This window comes from Mustela erminea, chromosome 7 (genome assembly GCF_009829155.1).
Source record: "Mustela erminea isolate mMusErm1 chromosome 7, mMusErm1.Pri, whole genome shotgun sequence".
Lineage (NCBI taxonomy): Eukaryota > Metazoa > Chordata > Mammalia > Carnivora > Mustelidae > Mustela > Mustela erminea.
Genome location: NC_045620.1, coordinates 106,028,912 through 106,054,171, shown reverse-complemented (window position 1 = coordinate 106,054,171; position 25,260 = coordinate 106,028,912). Strand labels below are relative to the sequence as shown.

Genomic DNA, 25,260 nt, shown 5'->3' with positions numbered 1-25,260 from the left:
TCCCAAATAGAATTTCACAAACCAATCTTGCTTTTATGATCTTTAGTATATGTGGGGAACTTCGTTAGTTTCCCTTCTGTCCTCATAAATAAAAACCAGTTCGTCAAGACTCTAAACTGACCATCTCCATAAATGCGTCATACCCCGCAGGGTGAAAACCTTGCTCTATCTAAAGAAGTCTCCATTTCTTTAGCTCCTATTCCCTCCGAATAAAGAAACTCTCTACTTATTTCACTCTCCTTCATAGTTTCTTGCTTGATATTGGGTTTTCCTAAGAACTGCGAAGGAATACGTAAATTTTGAAGTTCTTTCTAGACACGAGTGTGGGTAAAAATATATGTGTGCAGGCGTGGGGCGTGGGTGTAGGTGCGGTTACTCACTCTAGCTGTTCTTCGTTTTTGCTGAGTTTGTCCTTTAGAATCTGAATTTTTGCTAGCGGGTTTTCCCGACCCACAAACGCTAGTTAGAGGGAATCAGGGGTTAGAATGACGGATTCAAGCGAAGGTTCTATTGGAATATGTTCATCCCATCCTCATGCCCAGATGCTAGTTCTCTACAATAGTCAGCAATGTCCAAGGCCCTAGCAAGAGTAAGGACTGACATGTATTGAATGCTCGCTATGTGCCGGGCTCTGTGTCGAACACCTTCTGTATACTTCACTGTATTCCCTTGCAATAACCATCCCACAACATGACGGTAAGCCACTTCTTGTAATCTAGCCCATGTGTGCTAGACGTCAGGCTGAGCACTCTACATGTGACATTGTGTTAAAGACCCTGTAGTTTTCTGGGAAGATATTATTGTCCCTATTTGATAGGTGGAGAAACTGAGGCACACAGAGGTTAGGAAACTATGAATGAATCTGCCGTTAATGAGCGAGTCTGCCTCAGGTGGGGCTGCCCTTCACAGCTTAGCTTTCCAGCCAGGGATGGCGTGCTAACCAAACACCTTTTCAGTTTTTGGTTGATCAGTTTTTTCTTTCCCTAAACCACAGTACTGAGCTCACCTTGCTGTCTTTAGAGAGGAAAAAAGAAACCCCACCCAGAATTCTTATTTATTTGTTTCTTCTTACAGTCATTATTTTTTCCCACCAAAATCATTTCCCAGGGTGGGTCCCATTTCCCCCAAACAGCATAAATGATTTAGCTACCTGGCGTGCTTTGGCAGCTGCCGCCTTCTGCAGGGGAGATGCAGAGCTGAAATCGTAATGATGAGGAGACTCTGGTGAACTCTCCGGTGGGAGTGAAAGAGAGAATAAGCCCATCATAAACTCGGGCCACTGAGAATTGACATAGCAGGGAATGGATTTCTCCTTCATTGCTTTCCGCGTTTCCCCCTTCATTTCCCTTGTAAAACGTGAAAGCACATCCAATGAGCCCTCTCTCCCTCAAGGACTCTTTCAATCACTTACATTTTCTGGTTATTCATTTCTGTGGGTTGGCTGTTTTATTTTTATTTTTGGACAGAGGCTCGGGTAGTGGTGGGGATAATTAAGAGGTAAGAGAGAATTTAGTTTTATATTTTATGCTAAATAACAAAAATAAACGCAGCTACGAGCTTTTGGGCAAAGGCTTTTTTTTCTTCTTTTTCCTTTTTTTTTTTTTTTTTTTTAATGCTTACAGTACTGACCATTTTGTTGGCCTTCAACAACTAATTATGGTAGGAACCGACACACATGGTGTGCATTATTTAGATCCTTCTTTAATGCCAGCATTTTGGCTTGTGCAGACTTTCCCAAAAGAATGTTTTTGCCAGAAGTGACAAACCTCCTTTCCCAGAGTGTATCAGATGTTTACGGGGATGGATGGCCTCCCGTCTCTTCCCCACCCCACCAGATCTTTGCTGCCAGGTCAATGTTACTCTGCTACTTCCCTTCCTACCCTTGAGGGGTAAGTGTCCCTTCACCACACGGATTTTTTTGTTGTTGTTGTGGTTGTTACTGCACTCAGCCTCAAATAGTTCCTTTCTTTGAGAAATCCTGGCTAGCCTGATAAGACTGCGGCAGTCTCCAGAGACTTCCCTTAAAAGGATTCAGCTTGTCCATTTATGTTTCTGAAAAGCGCTTGCACATGCTAGAAGTTTCCTTGTACAAACACATGTCAGAGAATGTTTTCTTGGGCTTCAAGAATGTATGTCTTGGCCAGCGGGCGAGGGTAGACTATAGACTTTAAAATCCGGACTCCGAGATAATCTTTACGTGATCAGTCATTTGTTGCTTTAGTTCAGCCACCTTTTCAATATTGTCAGCTCCAATTAGATGTGCAGTTCTGCTCTTTTGCCATTTCCCCTGGATTCCCTGACCTGCCCCAGAGACCCTGTATTCAGAGCTGCCCATTACCGTCAGTGCCTCCTTGACGACAGGTTCCTGGGTAACCCGGTTGGTGAGCAGAATCAGAAGCGAAGCGGGAGCATTTCCATTGTGATTCTGCCCTGGCTTCCCAAGAGGAGGAGAGAGAAGACCCAGGTTGAGCAGAGCCTGAAAACAAAAACACTGCATCGTTTTCTTGAACAATGTCAATTTCAGACTGTTTGGAGCTGGAAGAATCTTTGGTCATATGATGGAAACAAACTGCGTGGCATATTCAAAGATTCTTTCCCTTATAAGATAGAGAATTATCTATAAATGCTTCAGTTTAAGGGTTTATGCATTTTGGGGGAACTTTTAATTATTATATCCATCGATCAAGAAAATGGAGTGGCAGGATCTGAAACAATTATCCAAAGGCTCAAATGAGTTTTTTTTCTCCCCCCCTTTATAAAAGTCAGGATTGTGGGGCGCCTGGGTAGCTCAGTGGGTTAAGCCGCTGCCTTCGGCTCAGGTCATGATCTCAGGGTCCTGTGATCAAGTCCCATATCGGGCTCTCTGCTCAGCAGGGAGCCTGCTTCCCTCTCTCTCTCTCTCTCTCTCTGCCTGCCTCTCCATCTGCTTGTGATATCTCTCTGTCAAATAAATAAGTAAATAAATAAATAAATCTTTTAAAAAAAAATCAGGATTGTGTGGGCTAAGATCCTAAGCAATGGTGGGTCTAGGTCATGGTTGCCTACGAATCTTGCTTGCATTTCTGGCATACGGTTTTGGCCTTCAATTAGATGCTGTTTAAACAACAAAACCCTATCAATAAGGTAGATATTTTCAAGGCCAGGGCAAGAGTGGAGGACGTGAGGAACCAAGTGGTTTGTCCACAAGACGCAATGCCCAGCAGACAAGATAAAACACGCAGATGTGGACTCATTCACCTAGGGGCCCCAGATCATTAGATGTGCCATCCTGTCTTGTCAACCTTGCCAGTGGGGTGTTTGGGAGAGCTGAGTATAGATCACCAGGGGCTTGGGGGTTTTGTCTTCTCTTCTGCTGTGAAATCAATCACCCAAGGGTGTCCTGCTAGAGGATGTGGATCTGTTTCATAGTAATCATTGCACTGAGCCAAGGAGTTGAGTTGAGCCTAGGAAAGGAAAACTCTGTCGCTCTTTTTCTGTGTAGGAGTTTGTGATCGACACGCCATGTGAAAATGCTGAGAAGATGTACATTGGAAATGCGATGTATGGGAATTACGCCGCTGTCTTTGCTCAGCTCATCATAAACGGAAGATCGCAAGGTTTGTGCTGGTGCAGAAAGCTAGAATAATTCTCTTTACCCTTACTACTTTCCAGCAAGTACTTTACCTTGAAAGTGTACTTCACAGCACTGGTTTAGTCTTGTATAAACTCAGCACCAACTTTATTTCTTCAATATACGTGGTGGCTGAATTTATTCTTACATTTTTGACATTACAGTAGTTCCCCGCCCCCCCGCCCGCCCTTGTGTGCAGTTTTGCCTTCCACGATTACTGTTACCTGCAGTCAGCTGCAGTCTGAAAACAGATGACCTTCCTTCTGAGGTCAGAGGGTCCATAGTAGTGTCACACTCTGTCACAGGGCCTAGGTCATTCCCTTACTTCATCTCATCACGTAGGCAGGAAAACACTTGGCATATATAGGATTTGGTACTTTCTATGGTTTCAGGCCTTCACTGGGGTCTTGGAACATATCCCCTGTGGACAAGGGGGGACTACTGTGTACACTACCATATGCAGGGCAGGGTCCTAGAACTGACTGAATTTCAGGATCAACACAATTTATAGACTTTTCCAGGAAATGAATAAAGCTTTAATTGTAGCTTTAGAAAAGAGAGTTCAGCAACTGTCTCTCTGCTTTCTCAGGGCCCCACTGTTTCATTGTTCCTGTTCGTGATGAGAATGGAAGCTTGTACCCTGGAGTGACAGCTATTGATATGATGTACAAGGAAGGTGAGTCCTCAAGTGACACCTCTTCTCCCCTCATTTGCACTTCCTGCACACTCCCTGCCCCACCCAAGGAAGGTTGAACCTAACTCACCAAAATAGCAAAACAGAGAAGGCAGAGAAGACTCTTCGATTTTGAAGCCTGATGATAGTCTTTTATGTCACAACTGTTGGGGAATGCTGAAGATTGCCGTTTATGAATATGCATTGGTCTTGTTTTCTCCTAGCCTCTTGTATTTTCCAGTCATGAGGCAGCTTTGCCCTGTGTAATTTCACCTCTTTTCCTCTTCTTGGACTTGTGGGCTCTCAGAGGGCCAGTCGAGGCTCTCTCTTTTTCCTGCCTCTGAGCCACAGCCTGGTGTTGGTGCCTCCGAGGCCCTTGATGAATCCCAAGGACTGACTCCCGGGATGAGTTTGCTGTCATACCCCAGGCTGAGTGGCTTGAACAACAGAAATGTATTGGCTCATAGTGCTGGAGGTTACAAGTTCAAGATCAAGGCGCTGGCAGGATTGGTTCCTTCTGAGGGTTGTGAGGGAGAATCTGTGCCAGGCCTCTCTCCTTGGCTTCTTGCTGGTGTCTTCATGCTCGCATGTCATTCTCTCTCCTTGTGTGCATGTCTGTGTCCAAATTTCTTCTTTCTATAATCCAGTCCCTTGCATTAGGGCAACCCTAATGACCTCTTTTAACTTGATTATCTCTGTAAAGACCCTGTCTGCGAATAAGGTCACATTCATTAGTACTGGGGGTTAGAACTGGAATGTATGAATTTTGGGGGTGGGGTTGGGAGGGAGTGTAATTCAACCAGCAATTACTGAGAGCAGGCCATGCCTGTGGGCCCCACTGGTTGTCCACAACCAAGGCCAAACCAAGCCAAAGAAACAGGTGTGAAGAGAAGGAAAAATAAACAAAAAGAGAAAAGGGGGAAGAAGATGATTCTTCGGTGGAGGGGATAGTTTCGTCTTGGCCCTCAGTGTTTACTGACCACTGCCATGGCCGCAGGAATGGGCTACAGGTAGGGTTGTGAGTGCTCCGACTGTATCTCTCAGGGGTGACAGAGGTCCTCGCTGGCCTTGTCCCTTGAAGTCACCTCTCGAGTCCAATGTTGCTGAGAGCAGAGGGCTGAGCTCTTGTGAAGTGGTGTCAGACATTTAAAACACTGGCAACTTCAGAAAGTCTACTTTGGTTTCCTTGTAAGCTCCTAAATGCAATTGTGTCCTTGTCAAGGGGTGATGTTCTAAATAAAGATGTTTACTGAAGATTTTTTTCCCCCTCAGATTAAATCTTCCTAAGTGAGAGATAAACAAAAAGTAGGCCCCAGATTCTGACAGGTGTCATTAGGAAACAGGACCAGTGGCTTTCAGGAAGCTTCTGAAACTTGGGTCACCCCAGTCACTCACAGCTGTCCTCGTGGCCATTTTCTCTTGTCTTTTTAGGCATCTGATTTCACAAACTTACCCCTTGTTCTGGGATGGAAGTGCTGGGAGGGAGGAGAAATTAGACTTCTTGCTTTCCTGCCTTCTCAGCGCTTGCCCTGACTTTTCCTTCTGATGCCTAGAGCTCCTCCTTCCCAAGTCATAGTACCCAGACTCTCCACATGAGCCCAGGAGCACAGAAGGCATAGCTCTTCAAGAAAACAAACAGACAGCGTCCCCACCCCTGCCCCAAATAGAACATCCTGGGAGAAAAAGAAAGGGTGCGGGGATTTTAGCAGAGACAGGCCTGGGAAATAGCAGGAATGGTAGGTCTAAGCTAGCACGGATTTGCCCCCTGCAGCTGTTTTCTGCTCTCTCTAGGTCTGCATGGTGTGGATAATGGGATTTTAATATTTCACAAGGTTCGGATACCAAGGGAGAACCTGCTGGATAAGTGAGTACTTTTTACTTGAACTCAGATTGGCTGCGTGTATGATCTCATTGCTCTCCCAAGCTGGGCCTGGCGCCTGGGTCTCATGGGCTGCATGTCCAGGCTGTCTGCCAGCCACTCCTACAAGTTTATTGATCTTCCATTGGAAAATGTAGATAAGAAAACAGAAAAAAATTGAACTTGTCCAAAATGCTATTCCCCAGACACAGTGATTGTTATGCACACCTTAATGTATAACTCTCTAGGCTTCTTTCCACGCTGGTGTATCAACAGAGAGAGAGATGTTTGATTTTTATTGAATGAGATCCACTTACAAATTCTATTTTTTTAAAAGATTTTATTTATTTATTTGACAGAGAGAGAGAGAGAGATCACAAGTAGGCAGAGAAGCAGGGGGAGGGGGGAAAGCAGGCTCCCTGTGGAGCAGAGAGCTCCATGTGGGGCTCTATCCAAGGACCCTGGGATCATGACTTGAGCTGAGGGCAGAGGCTTAACTGACTGAGCCACCCAGGCACCCCACAAATTCTATTTTTTATAACTTGTAATTTCTGCTTAACATTATGTCAAATGTTTTTATGCAACAAGAAATACCGATGTACGTTATCATTTTCAATATTATTATAATAGACTGTTAAATAAGTGATCTACAGTTTATGTAATCTGTCCTTACTGTTGGGCAATTTAGGTTGTTTCCTTAAAATTTGTTGCTGTTGTTGCTATTACACTCTGGGTAATGTTTTCGCCTCCTTCAGGGGTGGCAGGAGGTAAGGTACTACTGTTCAGCCCAGGAGGCTGTTATAGCCAGTGCTTCTTGGAGGGAGGGGTAACATCAGAGATGCTCAGTGTCATTTCCCAGCATCCCACTGCCGTCAGGGTGGGTTAAATGATGAGGTGAAGGCTGCTTCTTCTGGTGCACTTTCAGGGGTGGAGCTCTAGGAGTTCACATTACACTTTGCAGAGGCCAAGAAACACCAATGACGGTTACTTTTCTCAATAGCATTTCCAGTATCCGGTAACAATCCTGACCTACCGGCTTATGGCAATCCGTAGAAAAGCTAGCAGTCAAGGTCTGGATAATCAGCTTGAGTCTAGAATTTCCTTTATAACACCTCATTCCTTTGCTTTGCCTGCAAACTCTTGCCAGCAGGTCAATGTCATAGATGCCAACAGTTTAAGAAAAATGTATGAGAAACAAAGTTTAAAAGAACGAAATTCTGTTAACCACCCCCCTGCCCAAGCCCCTGGGGAATTGGTAGGAGATAAAATGGAAACAACAAAAGCATCTTTGCAGTTATCCTGGTGTGTGGGGAAGCCTTGAGGCCCCCCTCAGGAGCCACCAGTGCCCGTGACAGCAGGTCTGAGTGCCACCAGCCTTCCCCAGAGATGCCAGCACGTTTTCCAGTCGCTCAAGCAGCAGTGCTGTGCTCTGGGGGATGGGCAAGAGGGAAGGAAAGCTGTAGCTGTAGAGTTTCCCATGTGTCATCCACCCTCATGAGATCTCAGTGGCCTGGCCAGTCTGCCCGAAGCTGGATCCATTGGCTCATCCTTCATCCAGTGCACTAGAGATTAGAAAGTTAGATCCAGCGGGTAAGAGAAGTGACAGTGAGCTACATGGTCTGTAAATGATATGAGAATATATAGATTTTTTTTTTTGATAAGCAGTATTTGATTCTAAGCCATTTTATTGCCCTTTAAACTGCTTTCAATATGCCAGAAAACCACAGTGGAAACACAGGCATTTTGGAGGAGGAGCCCCATTTTGGGGTGTTGATAAAAAATGAATCAGGAAGTAGATGTTTACATTCATTGCAATTCCTGTCAAAATCCTAGTTGCCCTTTTGTTTTTTGTTTTTGTTTTGTTTTTTCAGAAACTGAGAAAGTGCTCCTAAACTTTATGTGGCAATACGAGAGTCAGAATAGCCAAAACAATCTTGCTAAAGAAGTAGGAGACTCACACTTCTGATCTGAAAATTTGTTACAAATCTATAGTAATTGAGATGTTGTGATATTATAGTGGATCCCCTGAAAGCAGGTGGGAAGTAAAAAATGAAAAAAAAAAAAGGAAAAAAAATTTATTGTGATATTAGCATAAGGATAAATAGATAGGCAATGAAATAGAATAGAGAGTCTAGGAATAAATTCTTACACTTATGGTAAATTAATATTCAACAAGGACCATAAGACATTTTAATGGGGGGAAAGAATAGTCCTTTCAACAAATGATGCTGGGACAACTAGACACCCACAGGCAACAGCATGATGTTGGACTCTTCACTCCTCCTGTACACAAAAATTAACTCAAAATGGATCACAGATATAAATGTAGAGGCCCAAACTTAAAGTTCTTAGAAGAAAAGATAGATGTGTGTCTTTGTGACCTTGACTTAAACACCAAAAACATAAGCAACCAAAGAAAAAAAGAAATTAAAATTAAACAAATTTTTAATTTTCATCAAAATTTAAAAAATTTGCACCTCAAAGGACACTATGAAGGACGTGAAAAGACAATGCACGGAATGGAAGAACATATTTGGGAATCACATGTATTGTGATATATATGATACATATATATGATCTATATCTATATCTATCTATCTATATGGCATCCAGAATATAAAAGGAACTGTTACAACTTAACAATTAAAAGACAAATGACCCAGCTGAAAAATGGGCAAAAGCCTGAATAGACATTTCTTCGAAGAAGATATGAAAATTGCTAGTGAGCACATGAAAAGATGCTCAACGTCATTGTCATTAGGGAAATACCAATCAAAACCACAATGAGATACCACTTTGCACCTGCTCAGATGGGTATAAAAAAAGAGACAGGCCATAATGGTTGGCGAGGATGTGGAGAAATTGAAACCTTCATACCTTGTTGGTGGGGATGAAAATGGTGTTGCCAATTTGGAAAAGAGTTTGGCATCTCTCCAAAAGCTTAAGTTTTTCATATGAGCCCATTCTGTTCCTAGGTATGGGTGAAAACATCGTTCACAGGAGAATCAAAAACATGCTTGCGCCAAAACATGTCCACAATTGTTCAAATTGTCCAATTGTTCATAGTATAATTTTTTTTAAAGATTTTATTTATTTATTTGATAGACGGAGATCACAAGTAGGCAGAGAAGCAGGCTCCCAGCTGAGCAGAGAGCTCGATGCGGGCCTCCATCCCAGGACATCATGACCTGAGCCGAAGGCAGAGGCTTTAACGCACTGAGCCATCCAGGTGCCCTGTTCAAAGCATAATTATTCATAATAGCCATAAAAGGGGAGACAACCCAAATATCCATGAACTGATGAGCAGAGGAACAAGATATGGTGTATCCATGCAGGGGCTTATCATGGGGCCGTAAACAGGAATGAAGAATGGACACACACCACAACATGCAGGGACCATGAGAACAACGAGCTGAGTAAAAGAAGGCACACATATAAGCCACATATTATACAGTTCCACCGATGGGAAACATCCAGAATGGACAACTCTGTAGAGATAGATAGTAGTTTAACGGTTGCCAGGGCCTGGAGTATGATGAGTATTGTGAGTGACTGCTCACAGCATGAGGGTTTTTTGGGGGGTGATGAAATGTTTTGGAACTGGACAGTGGTAATGGTTGTACGAGTTTATGAATGTCCTAAAAAGCACTGAATTGCACACCTTAAAAGGGGGGGATTTTATGGCATGTGAATTATATATCAACAACAAAAGAGTGGATTGGGGTCTGGTCTTCACATTCAGGCTCCAGTGTGGGTTTAATGATGGCAGTCCCCATGCTTCTTTTTGGCACGAAACCTGCTTTTACTTTCCGTGAGTCAAGTCTTGGTCAGAATCTCCTGGGGAGACTCTTCCCCTGCCTCCGACTCTGAGGTCTTATGAGCGTAGTTCCTGGACCCAGAAACCTTGTGTGTGTGTATGACATCATTTCTAGTGGTGCCGTGTACTTCTTCTTTGTTAACCCTGCTCCTCTTTTCCACCTGCCTCTCCCCTATCATAGGTTTGGTTCTGTGGCTCCAGATGGACAGTACCACTCTCCTATTAAGAACAAGAGCGCAAGATTTAATGCGATGCTGGCAGCACTGACCCCTTCGAGATTAGCTGTGACTTTCCAAGCTCTGGGTGCCATGAAGGTAGTTGACTCTGATTTTAATTTACATCACGGTTTATTCTCTGCATGTTCTGGGGATAACAATTTTAGGAGCTGAGCTTCTCGAGCCACAGTTGTTGTAATGTGACTAGGGTTAATGGTTAGATACTAAGAAAGGCCAGTTGGTCGCATACAGAGAACATTTCTGCCCCCTTCTTATCATGGAATCCTATCCATCTACATCTCAGACGGGCTGCTGATTATGGTGGGTACGACATAGGCATTGTGGTAAAAGAGCCACAAAAGATGACCTGGGCGGGGGGGCCTGGGTCATTCAGAACAAATGCATCTGCCGGAAAAGCAGCTAAGAGCTGACAAGTGAGGGGAGGCTGGCATGTCTCAGCTCAGTTCACTGGGGAGATTTGATGGTCACGTGGCTGTTTGGGGCTTGGCATTCAGCATCACAGTTGGAGTCCATGAAGCCAGACCCCTAGAAGACATCTCTACCTCCCCTCCTCTCCCACCTTCCCAAATACTAATTTGGAAAGAGAAGCCAGTAGAGGCAAGTTCTGGAAGGGCCTTCTCTTTCTCCTTTTTCTCCTCTTCCTCCTCCTCCTCCTCCTCATCCTCAAGGCTCAGCATTGTCTGTTCTCTGGGCCCTTTCCATCCTTTTGCATGTAAATATTTTAGCATAACAAGTAAAGGAAGTAAATATTTTAGCATAAGACATGCTGGTTCCCCATTCTCCAAAGGGTCTTAGAGCAGGGGAAAACCTGCTCTAAGCTCCATGGAGCTTGGTGAAGCTGGAAGAAAAATGAGGAAACCCGTGAATATACATTGTGGCACAAATCCAACTTTCCCATCAAGACGGAATAAATTTCATTCACCTGACTCGAAGCTGACATCAGCACATAGTCGGTTGACTAGCAAGAGAATTCTTCTTTACTCTCTTCTGAGGGTTTGGTCCTACTTCCCAGGAAGCTGGCCTGGTAGGACCTGCCCTGGTTTTGCATTTCCTGCTGGTGGGTACAACTGAGATGCTGTAAATACCCAGGCTCAGTGCTCAGCCAGCGACCTCACGCCCTTAGGCACTGCTTCCTGTGCTTGTGTTCCTGTGGTTCTGAAGGGGTGTTGAATTCTGAGGTCCTGCATCAGGAGTGGCCCAGCCAATTGGTTCCCTTGGCTGAATCGTCTGACAAATGAAGGAGGCCCCAGGGAAGCTTGAAGTCAAGGCTGTGTTCTGAAGCACAGCTTCAGAGTGCTAAGGAACGCTTCTTCTTTAAGTCTGTAATAGAAACCATTTCAGCCATTTCAGGACTCCAGAGAGAGGCAGAAGGGGAGAAGTCGGTGAGCTGAGCATTACATTGTAGAGAAGCTGGGACAAAAGTCAGAGCCAAGATTATCTGTTCCCTCAGTGGCAGTCTGCACGAGTCCCTCTGCTGGCAGTGCCTTGGGTCCCTCTGAGGAGAGTGCCCGAGGGACACGAAAGCACCTGCTGGCCCCTGGCCTGTACAGGCGATGCAGGAAGCCTGTGCTTTATGTTTCTGAAGGGGTGGCGGTGTGTGAAGGACGTCCATGCTGCCAGCAGCCCCATTAGCTCATCCGGGCTGGTGGCCGAGGCCCAAGGGGCAGGCACAGGGTAGCAGAGCCAGGGAAGTGGCAGGGCCTTCTGGAAGAGACTTGATTTTCAGTATCATCAGATCTGGAGCAAGGAGGGTGGGAGAGATGGGACCATGGCTGATTTTTAAAGATTTTATTTATTTATTTGACAGACAGAGATCACAGGTAGGCAGAGAGGCAGGCAGAGAGGGGTGGGGAAGCAGGATCCCTGCTGAGCAGAGAACCCGATGTGGGGCTTGATCCCAGGACCCTGAGATCACGACCTGAGCCAAAGGCAGAGGCTTTAACCCACTGAGCCACCCAGGCTCCCCCATGGCTGATTTTTAAAAGGTCCTTGTTCTCTAATCTACCAGACATTGGCAACATAGAGGACCTATCAGGATCATAGAATAGGGAACCAAGGGCTCAAATCTCAGCCAATACATGACCGGCAGTAGGGCCATGGACGAATCAGGAGGCCTCTTTAAACCTCAGCTTCTTCATCTGTAAAATGGACCTTGTGATAATGGTGAGGCAGGAGCGAGTAGAGGTATGTGCGACGCTGGCACAGAGCGAATGTTCAGTAGCTCAGAGCTGTCACTGATGTGATGCCTGTTGCCACTGCTGCTGTCACTGGGAAGATAGGAGTTAGCTGTGAGACAGGAATGAGTGGGCTTTTATTGGAACACATGCCATCCGGGCCTTCAGGTAACAAGGCAGTCTGAAAGGTTTTGCAGAAGCATGCAGTTTTCTTTGGATTTCTGTGTCTCTGAAGCCAAAGAGTGGCTGTGAGTCAGCACCTGCCCTGGCTAGGAGGCACATCTGCACGGTGACAGGGAGATCCCCTTGTGGCGCCTGTGAGCCCCCGGCATGATGTGGTGTGGGCACCGCCGAAGCGCTCGGCTCTGATGGACAGCGACCCTGGCCACTGTGATCTCATCGCGAGCGTCTCGGGCGAGGATGATCTCACCAGTCCTCTTGGCAGCTCCTCCTCTCCTATGGCTCAAACACATGACAGATGTTTTCTCGGCTGAAACCTAAGACGGTCCTGCTTGTTCTGTTCTCGCTGATGAGTGGAAAAATGGATCCTTTTCTCCTATGTGCATTCCTTATGTATTAGAAAACTGTCACCGTGGCTCCCCACGGTGACATTTGCTCAAGGCTGAGCATGCCCGGACCTTTTAAACTTTGCCCAGATGTCTTATTTTTCATGGTTATCTCTCATTTCCATAGTTTCTTAGTACTTTCAGGTTTTCTCTTAAAGGCTTGCCTTAATAGCCTTCCTCCAATTTGCATCCAAAATGCCGTGCCAGATTAAATGGTTAGCAGGAACAAAAGGAAAAGGAAACCAAGACATTTGGCTTGGGTGGGAGGTGGGGCTTCGGTAGAGCTGGGCAGCTGAAGTGGAGGGCTGGGAAGCCTTTTCAGAAGTAGGAAGGAAGCTGGGGAAAGTCACCCTGAGTTCGGAGACAGAAATAGAGGGAGTGTGAAATGTGAAAGAGTTCTAGCCCATCATTTTGGGTTGATCTTGCACGGAAGTAAATATTTTAGCATAAGACATGCTGGTTCCCCACTCTCCAAAGGGTCTCTCTAGTCTTTTAAAATAGATAGTACATGGTACCAGGGGCCCTCCCCTAGAGCTCTGAGCACCTCTGGGTGGGGCCGGGGCCGGGGCGGTGAAGCTGCATTTCTAGCAAGTTCCCCACTGATGTTGACATTGCTGGTTGGGAACCACATTTGGAAAACCCCTGCACAGAGCAGACGGATAGAGTCATAGATTCCTGGCCCCATCCCAGCCACCTTGCCCCCGTCCTGGCCTCCCAGTGCCTCCAAGATCATGGCCCAAGTTCTCTTCCCATCTTCAGTGCCTTGCATGACCTCTCACTCGGCCTCCTGCACACGTGTGCTGTGCTACCTAGCATGCCCTCCCCCACTTTTCACATGGTTAGTGTTCATGTACACGATAGTGGTCAGACAAGTAAGTGTCCCTTCTTCAGAAAGGTCACAGCCTACGTGTGGTCCCTCTCTCATGTTTTCAAGGCCCTGTACTTCCCCTTGCAGCATTTGTTACGGTTTTGACCAGCTAACGGTGTGATAGGCCATTTCTGTGTCCTTCCAGCCTAAAGGCTCCACAGCCAGGGCCCTGCCGGCCACCTTCACTGCTGGGTCTTCAACTTCCCACGTGGCATGGCACGAAGTAGGACCCCAGCAAATAGGAGTTGGCAGAATGAATGAAGAATGAATCACGGGTGCCTGGGTGGCTCAGTTGGTTAAGTGTTTGCCTTTGGCTCAGGTCATGATCTCAGGGTCCTGGGACTGAGCTGCTTGTCAAGCTCCCTGCTCAGCGGGGAGTCTCCTTCTCCCTTGGTCCTTCCTTGTGCTCTCTTTCTCTGTCTCAAATAAATAAATAAAGTCTTTAAAGAAAAAAAAAAAGGAATAAATCAGAATTCACAGACTGAGCACCTGGCAGAGTTGTTAGTAGAAGTAAGTGTTCCGTACATGTTTATCTTGTGCCCCACACCCCAACCTCTCAGTTCATTCCAGGCTTGCTGGGAAGAAGGATGTTGCTAACTCCTCCTTCTGACTCTGCACATAATATGTGCTTTATACGTATTAACTTATTTCTCCTCATAACAGTTCTGAGGAGGTTCCATTTGGGAACTGAGGCCTGAAGAGATCAAAGGAATTTGTCCAAGGTGGGCACTGAGTATATTACAGGTTGACTCTGCTGGTCCTTGTTAAGGGAGATGGCCCCATATTTGGAAGGATGGTCATAGCATGTTGTGTGGAGAAGATTGACATGTAGATATTATGGAAAGATAAAGTTGGATTCTGTGAGAACAGGGGCAGGCCAATGCGGGACATGAATACTAAGAAGCTGGAGGTGCTCGGGTGTGTTCATGAGCTGCTGAATTAGCCGAGTTATCACTTTGGGTTGTAGAAGGCCACGAGCTGGCCTGTGCATCATTGGGTTAGGAAGACCTTCACCACAGACCTTAAGCCGGACCATGGGAGTGGGAGCCATGCTTCTCCTCATCACCTAATCCTCATGCCAGTGCTGAGGCAGGCGGAGGGAAGACGGCCCACATAAAGTTGTTTGGGTGAGGTGTGTGGGACTGACGCGTGTGAGACAGCTGGAGTGCTGTGCTTACCGTAGGCCATAGCAAGATCATGAACAGCATGGACTCTGGAATGGGCTTCTTGGATTCGCAGCCTGCCTCTGTATGAGCTCGGCAAGTTACTGAGCTTCTCCACACCTCTAAATACAATGACAGCACAACCTCGTAGAGATGTCGTAAGGCCCGGGTGGGTCAGTACCTGGAAGGGGCTGCTGCAGTGCCCACAAACACTTACACTGTCCGTACAGGAAGGCTGGTATTATTATTAGATACCATTATATGTAGGTGTGATGTGTGAGCTTATATAATCAAGTTCAGGGCTATCAGTCATGAAAATGACGTCTGAGGCTGTGAGGATACCACACTGGGTTGATAACACATGCTCAGCCCGCTGTGCTTGAGCTGACAGCAGGGATGCATGAGGCTGAGCCTGGATGTGGCTGGGAGATGTCTGTGGTCATGGTTGGTTGTGGCTATGGGGATGGGGAGTGGTGAGGTCCATGCCATCTGGCTGTCTTCCTGGGGATCATTAAAAGACACATGGTATTGAGAGAAGAGTGGAGGGAGTGAAAGACCATCTTTGACTCATAAAAAGCTGTGGTATGTGTGATGGTGGATAGCTTTTCCCAGTTGCTGGGGCTGAAGGGAGAGCAAAGGGAAGAAATTGGTTTCACATGGGACACTCGGGACTCGTGATGGGAACATGACCTTTTCTGACAGTGAGTCTTGTTGCACATGAAGAAAGAGCCTGAGGAAGGTGGTAGAGTCCACTTTTTCCTATTAATGGGGCTTTGGGGATATTGTGGCCTTGAATAACTTTTTCGAGACCTTCTGACTGTGCGGTTTCATGGAAAATCAGAATAACAAAGAAGAGGAGTTGAGGGGTATCTGCGTCTTCTGAGTCAAAGAAGGTTTTTCAAACCATAGGGGTGTGATGGTGCAAAATCACTTGAGCCTGGGCTGTGTTGGAGGAACACAGAGCAGAGCTGGCTGTGTGTTCCTTTTTTCTGGCCTTGCCCTGGGGCTTCTCCTTCACACAGGCTTTGACACATCCCCAGAGATGTCCCAGATGTGTGTTCTCACCCTGGTGTCTGGCTCCTGCATTTAGCTCGGCAATGCCAGGCCTGGGGACTCTAGTCACCAGCTGGGACTAGAGCTGGGCAGCTGGCATCAGAGTATGAAGCCTGCCCACCCTGACAACCATGAACCAGTCCCTTTAAATTAATAACCTCAATTTCTGTAGCTACCACTATAAAGCTATCAAGTTTTTGTCTGTTTAATTCTTGCTAAGGAGGTCACCTACTTTAGTTTCCTTTTGGAATCATTTTACGTTTATTTCTCCTTCTTGTCACTTAGTTTGATTTCATTTTTTGTGATTATTAATAGAACATTTGGTGGAGAAAGACCTTGCTTTTTTACTTGTTCTCCATGTAGGGCCTAGTAGAACACTAAGTGTCATGCAGTCTTTTTACTCTTCCTTTCCTTGCCTTGCCTTCTCTTCCCCTTCCCTTTCCTTTCCCTACCCCTTCCTTTTTGCCTCCCTCCCTTCCTTCCTTCTATCCATCCAGCCATCCAGCCATCTATCTACTCATCCATCTTCCTGTCAGTCTACACACTCATGTACCCACCTGTCCGTTCATCCGTCTATCTACCTACCTACCCCCTCCTCCCATTCATCCATCCATTTATCCAGCAATCCACTCACCTGTCCATTCATCCGTCCATCCATCCACCCACACACCTTCCCACCCACCCCACTACAAAGACTCTGAACCCAAGGGTGATCCATTCATGTACGATTTGGTAGTTAATCGGGAGCTATGTAATGTTCTAAAGAAAGGCAGTCACTTTTCTGATGGACAACATATTGTAGAAAAACGCCCTAGGCAAGAGTATATAAGGAGAAGTCAGAGGCATATTCTATCCTCCAGAGCCTGGCCCTCAGGCAGCATTAAGGACTAAATAAGAAGCATCTCTATAGGACCTTGTACACATGAGGGCTTGGTGTACAGACTGAACTGAATGGGACTGGATAGAAATAGAAGAACTCTGACAGTGAGCACAGAGAGACCTCTGCCTTGTCAAATGGTGTGGTGTAACAGAGGGCAGAGTACAGTAGAATATGGGGTCTCTAGAGCAATGTCTTGAAAATGTACCGTACTCACAAGTGTGTGTTTATCATTGAAATTGACGAGGCAGAGTTGATTGATGTTTATTCTGTTGATCTTTTGTAATGTGGCCAGTCATCCCTTACCACAGGGAGTTGGAGAATCGAAAATGGGGCTCATTCTGTGTCAGTTGTATGCTTGTTTTTTTAGATACATTGTGTATGCTTTGAGGAAGCATTTTCATGTTGCTCATCTTGTTCTACTCAGGTTGACATTATTCTTATTTTAGTGTCCTCACAATGTGTACACAGGTGAAAGGAGCAGAGGACTTGCTCAGATGCTGGGGAAGTCCCGTGGGATAAAGGGTTTGGTTTGGATGACCGTTGGAGGGGCCATCTGTGAAAGAGATACCGTTTCCAGTTTTCTGGAGTAGAAACTTCCCAAGGTTGACCACCAGAGGGTAGCAAATACCAATAATGACTTGCAGATTATTTTTTTTTTCCTATTTATTTGGGGTTGTACGTAAGAAAAGCCTGGAATTTTGTTGTTTTCATCAGTTTAGCATCTTGTCAGCTATGAGTGTTGATTATTACAAAATGGTCAGTATAAGGAAAAGGGAGTGGGTGCATCACCTGAGTAATTAATTGTATGGCCCAAGACCAAGACTGTACACAGGAGGCAGAGTTATCTGGATGACTCTTCAGGGTATAATTTGGCTCACAAATGGTCTAAAAAATAAGTTTGCAGCATTTTGGGTGGGTGTGAAAATGGTAAAAAAAAATTTTTTTTTTTTTTTTTTTTTTTTTTTTTTTGGGGCATCTGGGTGGCTCATTGGGCTAAAGCTTCTGCCTTTGGCTCAGGTCATGCTCTCAGGGTCCTGGGATTGAGCCCGGCATCATAGGGTTCTCTGCTCAGCGGGGAGCCTGCTTCCCCCCTCTCTCCCTGCCTGCCTCCCCGCCTCCTTGTGATCTCTGTCTGTCAAATAAATAAATAAAATCTTTAAAAAAAAAAAAAAAAACCAAAAAAATATTTTTGTGTGGTGTTTCCATGGCAGTTTACATTTTTAACAACTGAAATTTGAACATTTATTTTTTAAAAGGTGCATCTGCTGCCTTTTCCCTCAAAGAGCAAAAAGTTAAAGAGCTGGTACAACTGTAGATAAGTAGCAACTGACATGAATTTTTTTTTTTTTAAAGATTTTATTTATTTATTTATTTGACAGAGAGAGATCACAAGTAGGCAGAGAGGCAGGCAGAGAGAGAGGAGGAAGCAGGCTCCCTGCCGAGCAGAGAGCCCGATGCGGGACTCGATCTCAGGACCCTGAGATCATGACCTGAGCTGAAGGCAGTGGCCTAACCCACTGAGCCACCCAGGTGCCCCTGACATGAATTTTTGAAATGGTAATTTTAAAGTGTTACCATTCTGAATTTACTTCAATTCTGTGAACACATGCGGGATGAGCCACTGTGGGCAGTAAGCAGAGAGAACCTGGAGAGGTGTGTGCCCTCTGGGAGCTCACAGTGCATCCTGGTAACCTAGATCCTGGAAGGTGGTGGTGGTGGGCTTCGTAAAGAGAGTATCCAGAGATTTTTGTGGTTGGAAGAGACCTTGGAGATAAGAGTCCGGTGCCTATGTTTTACGGAGACATTTCTGAATGAGGCTCTGAGTCTCTCAGGCACCGAAGACCTAGAAGCTGACCTCCAGCCCTTCCGCCCTGGGCAAAGTCTCCAGGTCCCACCTGCAGATGGACCACCCAAGAGAACATGCCGGCATATGGAGTTTTTCTATGTTGGAGGAGAGGAAAGTCTTGGGCATCCCTCCCCTTTTGATGTGGCCCAGGAATGTGAGATGTTTGTGACTAAGATAACATTTCAAGGAACAGAGCTCCCTTGAACTAAGTCATCAGAGGCTGTGGAAGCCTCGTAGGAAACCCCAGTCTCCTCAAACCCTGCGGTGTGGCCGTGGCAGCTATGAGAAGCAGTAGCGATGCTGCTGCCAGTATAGACTGCTTCCAAGCTGCTCTGCACCTGGGTGCCACTTGGAAGGGGGCTGTCTTCTAGCAGCCTGCTCACCCAGGTCATGGAGAAATGGTGCCCAGGCTGCAGCTGTGAGGAGCGTCATCTGTCCTGTTGCCTGCCCCTGGGAGTACCACCTGTGCCACCCGAGAGGTCAAGTATGGATGATTCATGGCGGGCTTACTGTCCTTAGGAGCTTTTCCACCTGAAACTTGATATTTCATGTTGCACAAGGGCTTGTACAGGTCACTGTACCTTTTCCCGACTCCACATTTCATGGACTCCATTCTTCTTCCTCTGCCATGGATCCATCTGTTGGTAGTTTCTCAGAGAAAGGTGACAGTAGTACAGCCCGTCCCCAAGTAATAACTCCTTGTCCTGAGTGCGTCCCTGAGCATGTTATAGATAATCAGTCCTTTAGTCATCACAGCGGCTCTGTGAGGTGGGTGCTGTCGTGATCCACCCACCATCTGGTTTTTCCAGATGAAAAAACCGAGAGATAGAAAAATGTAGCAGCTTGCCCCGAGTTCCCCAGGCCTCCCAATGTGGCAGCCTCGTGTTGGGGCCCTGCCTTACCCACACTGGGATGGCTTTTGTCATCCTCAAGCAAGGAGTCCTATGAGTCCATCACAGACCCTGCTCACTGGCATTCCTGGACCACTTGGACACATGTTGTATTTGCTTTGGTTAACCAAACCAAACCAAACCAGAAAATCAAAAGAATCTTTTGTCTACGTTTAAAATTGTGGCAGTTCCACTCAAACTGGGATTTGGCAGATGCCGGCTGGTTAGCGGCTGGGCCAGAATCCCGGCTTCCTTCTCCACTGTGGCCTGGGACTTGACTTGTTCTTTAGCGGCACCACGGACTTTGCGGGATCACCATGTGTCACTGTGGTCCTGAGCATCAGTGTGCAGGGGGCATGAGGGGTGAGGGGAGACAGGCAGGTCCAGCCTTTACATAGAATGTCCTTTTATGGGGAGAAGGTCCATATATAATGAACATTTGTTGAGCATGTACAACTCTGAGCTCAGTCCAGTAGGATGGCTTTTTGAATACCTCTGCTTACTCACGTCAGGTTTGTGGGTGAAAGTTTCTGTATTCCTGTGTAGGAGACCTCCGCATTAGCTCTAGAAGCTGTTTGGCTTAAGTATATGGAACTTTCTCAGTGATGTGTCTAGATCGGGTCTTTCATTTTACCCTGCATGGCACTTGGAAAGGAATTTGAAAATTCCTTTCATTCTGGAGAACTTTCTTCTAATAGTTCTCTGGTAATTCTTTTCCCCCCATTTTTCTGTTTCCTCAGAACTCGAATTGTTTGAAGGTTGGAATTTTTATCTTGATTGCCTCTCTTTTTTTCCGCTCAGAGTTCTCAGTAGGATTTGCTCTGTGTTCTGCAATTTTCCTCATTACACATTTTCATTTGTACAATGACTTCTAATTTTCAAGAGCTCTTTCTCATATCTGTTCCTTTTCTATAGGGAGATGTTTTTGTTTTTTAGATGCAGTTGCTCCTGTAATATAGATCAACTGGAGATTTTTTGCAGAGTTTTAGTCTCTAAATTATCTTTTTCTATCCCCCTATAAGGTCTGTTGGGGTCAATTAGAGAAAGAGAGGGTTAGGGGACAGAGAGATTGGAAACCACCAATTACAATCAATGTGAGGTTAGTGCTATAATGGAGTTACTAGCTAGACCAGGTCAAGTGCCACCAGGATTAGCTTAAGCCATTGGGGGAGAGATCCCCCAAAGACTTTACACGGACTCTTGAAGGATAAGTAGAAATTGCTTGTGAAACAAAGAGGGGGAAGAACGTTCCAGGCTGAGGGGAGACCATGCATGAAGACATGGAGGGAGTATAAAGCAATGAAACCCACGGTGGATGAACAGAAGGCTTACTGTAGCCAGAGCTTCCATGGCTTGCTTGAGAAGTTGTGGTGGCTATCTGCCACACTGACCACGCTGGCAGGTGAGTGACGGCCATGATGGAAAAGGACTCAGGAGCCATGGAGAACCTGCAAAGGAAGGATTACATGCAGGATAAGGACACTCCCAGTACTGGATTTTATTATTTTTTAAATTTATTTTTAAAAAATATTTTATTTATTTGACACAGAGAGAGAGATCACAAGTAGGCAGAGAGGCAGGAAGAGAGAGAGGGGGAAGCAGGCTCCCTACTGAGCAAGGAGCCTGATGTGGGTCTCGATCCCAGGACCCTGAGATCATGACCTGAGCCAAAGGCAGAGGCTTAACCCACTGAGCCACCCAGGTGCCCCCCAGAACTGGATTTTAGATAGAGTGTCGTGGCAAATGGGTGGAAGATAGAGGGGGTGAATAGTTGGCAATTGGAACTATGATAATGGTCCAATTAAGACATGATGTGTGGAAGAGGTGAGGAAAGAATCTGGTGTAAATGTGAAGGACAGAATGGAGAGGATATTGGGGCTGATTGGATATGAGAGACCAAGGATGACCTCAGTTCTGGCCTTGGGGACTGTGACCTTTAACTTGTTAAGGGAGTTAAGAAAAGGTCGCTTCCTATGCTTTCACCAATAGAAATTTTCCTTTAAGTACACAACTGTTCGACTCTACCTGTAACTTACATTACCGCAGTGCCTATGGGGTGACCTCCCTCTTGGGGAAGCTCTAGGTTGAGACCCTGGGGCTTTTGGAGACCTGCTGTCCCGCTTTCCCCTTCTCCAAGGAGCAGGTGTTGAGGGCTAGCACCTGAGAAATCTTCTTCTCATGGGAGGCCTCCCTATCCAGCCCTGCTGGGACGGCATGGACAAGTATGCTGAAGGCTGGACTGTGGTATTACAAGTCCTTCTGCTAGTTCCCTCAGCTACTTCTCTAGCCTGGCTTGAATCAATAAGAAAGACGACATTTTGGCCTGTGTCTACTGTTCCTTGGCTTGTTTCTCAATTTTTATAAAGCCAGATGGGGAGGGTGCCTTGTCAACCCCAATGCAGGGACCATAAAAGGAGGGGATGTTCATATTTAAAATGTGTGTGCCTGATGAGAACACAGTGCCCCATTCCCGTGAGGATATGTGGCCTCACTACATTTATTACACAGATTGGGGAAGGGGGAGGATCCTGCCTACACTGGAGGAAATCGCCTCAGACTTGAGTGGAGTTTGGGGAGGTTGTGGCTGGAGCAGGAGTAGGTAAACTGAGGGGTGGACGCTCCCTGCCTGCAAGGCTGGCCCTGGCCAGCGTCCCTGAAGACTTCTGTGGAACCACCTATATTTGCTGCTCAGAAGACCACAGAGCAAGTAGGTCTTGCCTGGGATGCTGCCCTGCGAGGCCAGTCACCGGGAATGCCAGCTTCAAGGGAGCAGGCAGTGTCGTGTGTCTTCTTAGTCACTGCTGTCCCCTCTGGACTCAGCACAGGGCCTGACACTTAGTAAGCACTTAGTGAGTGAGTAAATGGGTGATGACGATGGGAAGGCTTCTTTGGTGGAGAATAAGTCAGTCCACATCACAGCTCCATGGAGGTCAGATGTATGTCATTTGGTAGCATTTTCAGTGAATTAAGGGCAGCAAACCCTGATCTGAATCTTTAAACAGTTATAAGCAAGCATTCTCCATTTCTTCTGTGTGTATTCAGACCTTCATTTTTATGACTTCAGAGCTTGCCCACATCAGGGTGTTTTCAGTCCCTGCAGGGGTCTATACAGGCAGAGATGATTCTGTGTTTTCTTTCCTGCCGAGCTCACTCGCTCCCTGGCTCATGCTGGCGGATTGCTCACGGGTGAGCCTCATGGGTCTGACGACATTGTCAGTGTGACTGGAGTGCTATTCTGGGCAGATGACGCACAGGTCTGGGGATGGTCTCTCATTCTCTAGAGATGGCCGTGTAACAGGCTTAAAGCTTCAGCGAGCAGCCCTGGTCCCAGACTGTGGAGGAGCTGGGTGAAGGAGGATTCTTTCTGGGCGACAGAAATGAGCTCATACTCAGCGGTACAGATCTGATTGCATTTCCTCAAACAGGCCACACCTTGCCACTCTGGGCTCTGCCCATGACCTCCCTCTTTCCTTTCCCGTTCACCCATACTGTCTTAGGGTAGTTGTTCTTTCCTCAGAAAGCATCCCCACTCCTGAGGCTGCCCTTCCTGCATGGAGCTTTCATGGCACCTCGCTGGTCCGGCCCCAGCTGTTAACTGTTGTCTGCTTCTCAGTCCGACCGTTAGACTAGGACAGGGGTGTCACACAGCGCCAGGTGCAGAGGATGCCCGCAATAAGTATCTGTGAACTGATTCAGCCCCAGGGACTCCCCAGCCCATTACCAGCATCTTCGCTCTAAGGAGGTCCAGGAGAAGGGAAAGGCAGCTGCCATGCGCTGACCGCTCAGGGACAGGCCAGACGTGCGATGCTCTATGTGCCTTAGCTCGCCTGGGCTCACAACAGCTCTAACATGATCCCCATTTCACAGATGAGAAGACAGAGCTCCATGAGGTGAGGTAGCTTGGCAAGGGCAAACAACTCACGTGGGGCAAGGCAGTGTTTTGCCCACCCCACCCCACCCCAGATTGGTTTGAGGGTCCCCCCTGAATAGCTCTGGTCAAAGACCACTTTTTCATCTTTTTCTTTTTAACTGAAGATGTAGTTGATATACATTATTAAATTAGTTTCAGGTGTATAATGTGATTTGGTATTTATATATATTACCCCATGGTCACCATGATAAGTGGCTACTATCTGTCACTATACATGGTTATTACAGTATCACTAACTGTATTCCTCATGCTGTACTTTTCATCCCCGAGACTTATTTATTTTATAACTGGAATTTTGTACCCCTTAATCCCCTTCACCTATTTCACTATCCCACTGTACTCCTCCCCTCTGGCAACCACCAGTTTGTTCTCTGTATTTGTGAGTCTTTTTGTCTGTTGTTTGTTCATTTGTTTTGCTTTTTAGATTCCACATGTAAGTGAAATAATATGGTGTTTGTCTTTATGTATCTCATTTATTTCACTTAGTATAATACCATCTTGGTCCACCCACATCATGAATGGCAATATTTCATCCTTTTTAAAGCTGAGTAATAGTTAATTGTGATATATATGGATATATTCCACATCTTCTTTATCCATTCATCTATCAATGGACACATAGGTTGCTTCCATGTGTATTATAAATAAGGCTGTAATAATAGCTTATATCTTTTTGAACTACTATTTTTGTTTTCTTCAGTAAATACTCAGAAGTGGAATTACTGGGTTGTACATATTTCTATTTTTGTTAATTTTTTAATTTTTTATTAACAAATAACGTATTATTAGCCTCAGGGTACAGGTCTGTGAATCACCAGGTTTACACACTTCGCAGCACTCACCATGGCAATACTCTCCCCAATGTCCATAACCCAATTTTAATTAATTTTTTTGAGATATCAGCATACTGTTTTCCATAGTGGCTGCACCAATTTGCATTCCCACCAACAGTGCATGAGGGTTCCCTTTTCTCCACATCCTTGCCAATACTTGTTATTTCTTGGTTTTTTGATATTAGCCATTAAAAATGGTGAGAGACAATATCTCATTGTGGTTTTGATTTGTATTTCCCTGATGGTGAGTGATGTTGAGCATCTGTTCATGTCTGTTGGCCATCTGGATGTCTTCTTTGGAGAAATGTCTATTTAGGTCTTCTGCCCATTTTTTTAATTGACATATAATGTATTATTTGCTTCAGGGGTACAGGTCTATGAATCATCAGTCTTACACAGTTCACAGCACTCATCATAGCACATACCTTCCCCAATGTCCATCACCCAGCCACCCCATCCCTCCCACCCTCCCTCCACTCCACAACCCTCAATTTGTTTCCTGAGATTAAGAGTCTCTCATGGTTTATCTCCCTCCATGGTCCCATCTTGTTTCATTTTTCCCCTCTTTACCCCCTACAACCCCCTGCCCTGCCCCTCAGATTCCTCATATCAGAGAGATCATGTGATAATTGTCTTTCTCTGATTGACTTATTTCGCTTAGCATAATACTCTACAGTTCCATCCACATTGTTGCAAATAGCAAGATTTCATTTTTTATGGCTGCATAGTATTCCATTGTGTATGTATGTATGTATGTATGTATGTATGTATGTAGTATGTATGGACATTGCTGCTATAAACATGCGGGACTCGATCCCAGGACCCTGAGATCATGACCTGAGCTGAAGGCAGAGGCTTAACC

At 45.9% G+C, this 25,260-nt stretch overlaps 1 protein-coding gene across 2 annotated transcripts in view; it reads left to right on the top strand.

Annotated features, from left to right (window-relative positions):
• Positions 1-25,260, top strand: part of ACOXL (acyl-CoA oxidase like) — a 358,121-nt gene that overhangs the window by 59,430 nt on the left and 273,431 nt on the right. For both annotated transcript variants that reach the window (XM_032352781.1, XM_032352780.1), the window contains 4 exons: positions 3,482-3,596; positions 4,200-4,286; positions 6,075-6,147; positions 10,140-10,272. In XM_032352781.1, the coding sequence (XP_032208672.1) occupies positions 3,482-3,596; positions 4,200-4,286; positions 6,075-6,147; positions 10,140-10,272 (408 nt within the window). The remainder of the gene's footprint in view (positions 1-3,481; positions 3,597-4,199; positions 4,287-6,074; positions 6,148-10,139; positions 10,273-25,260) is intronic.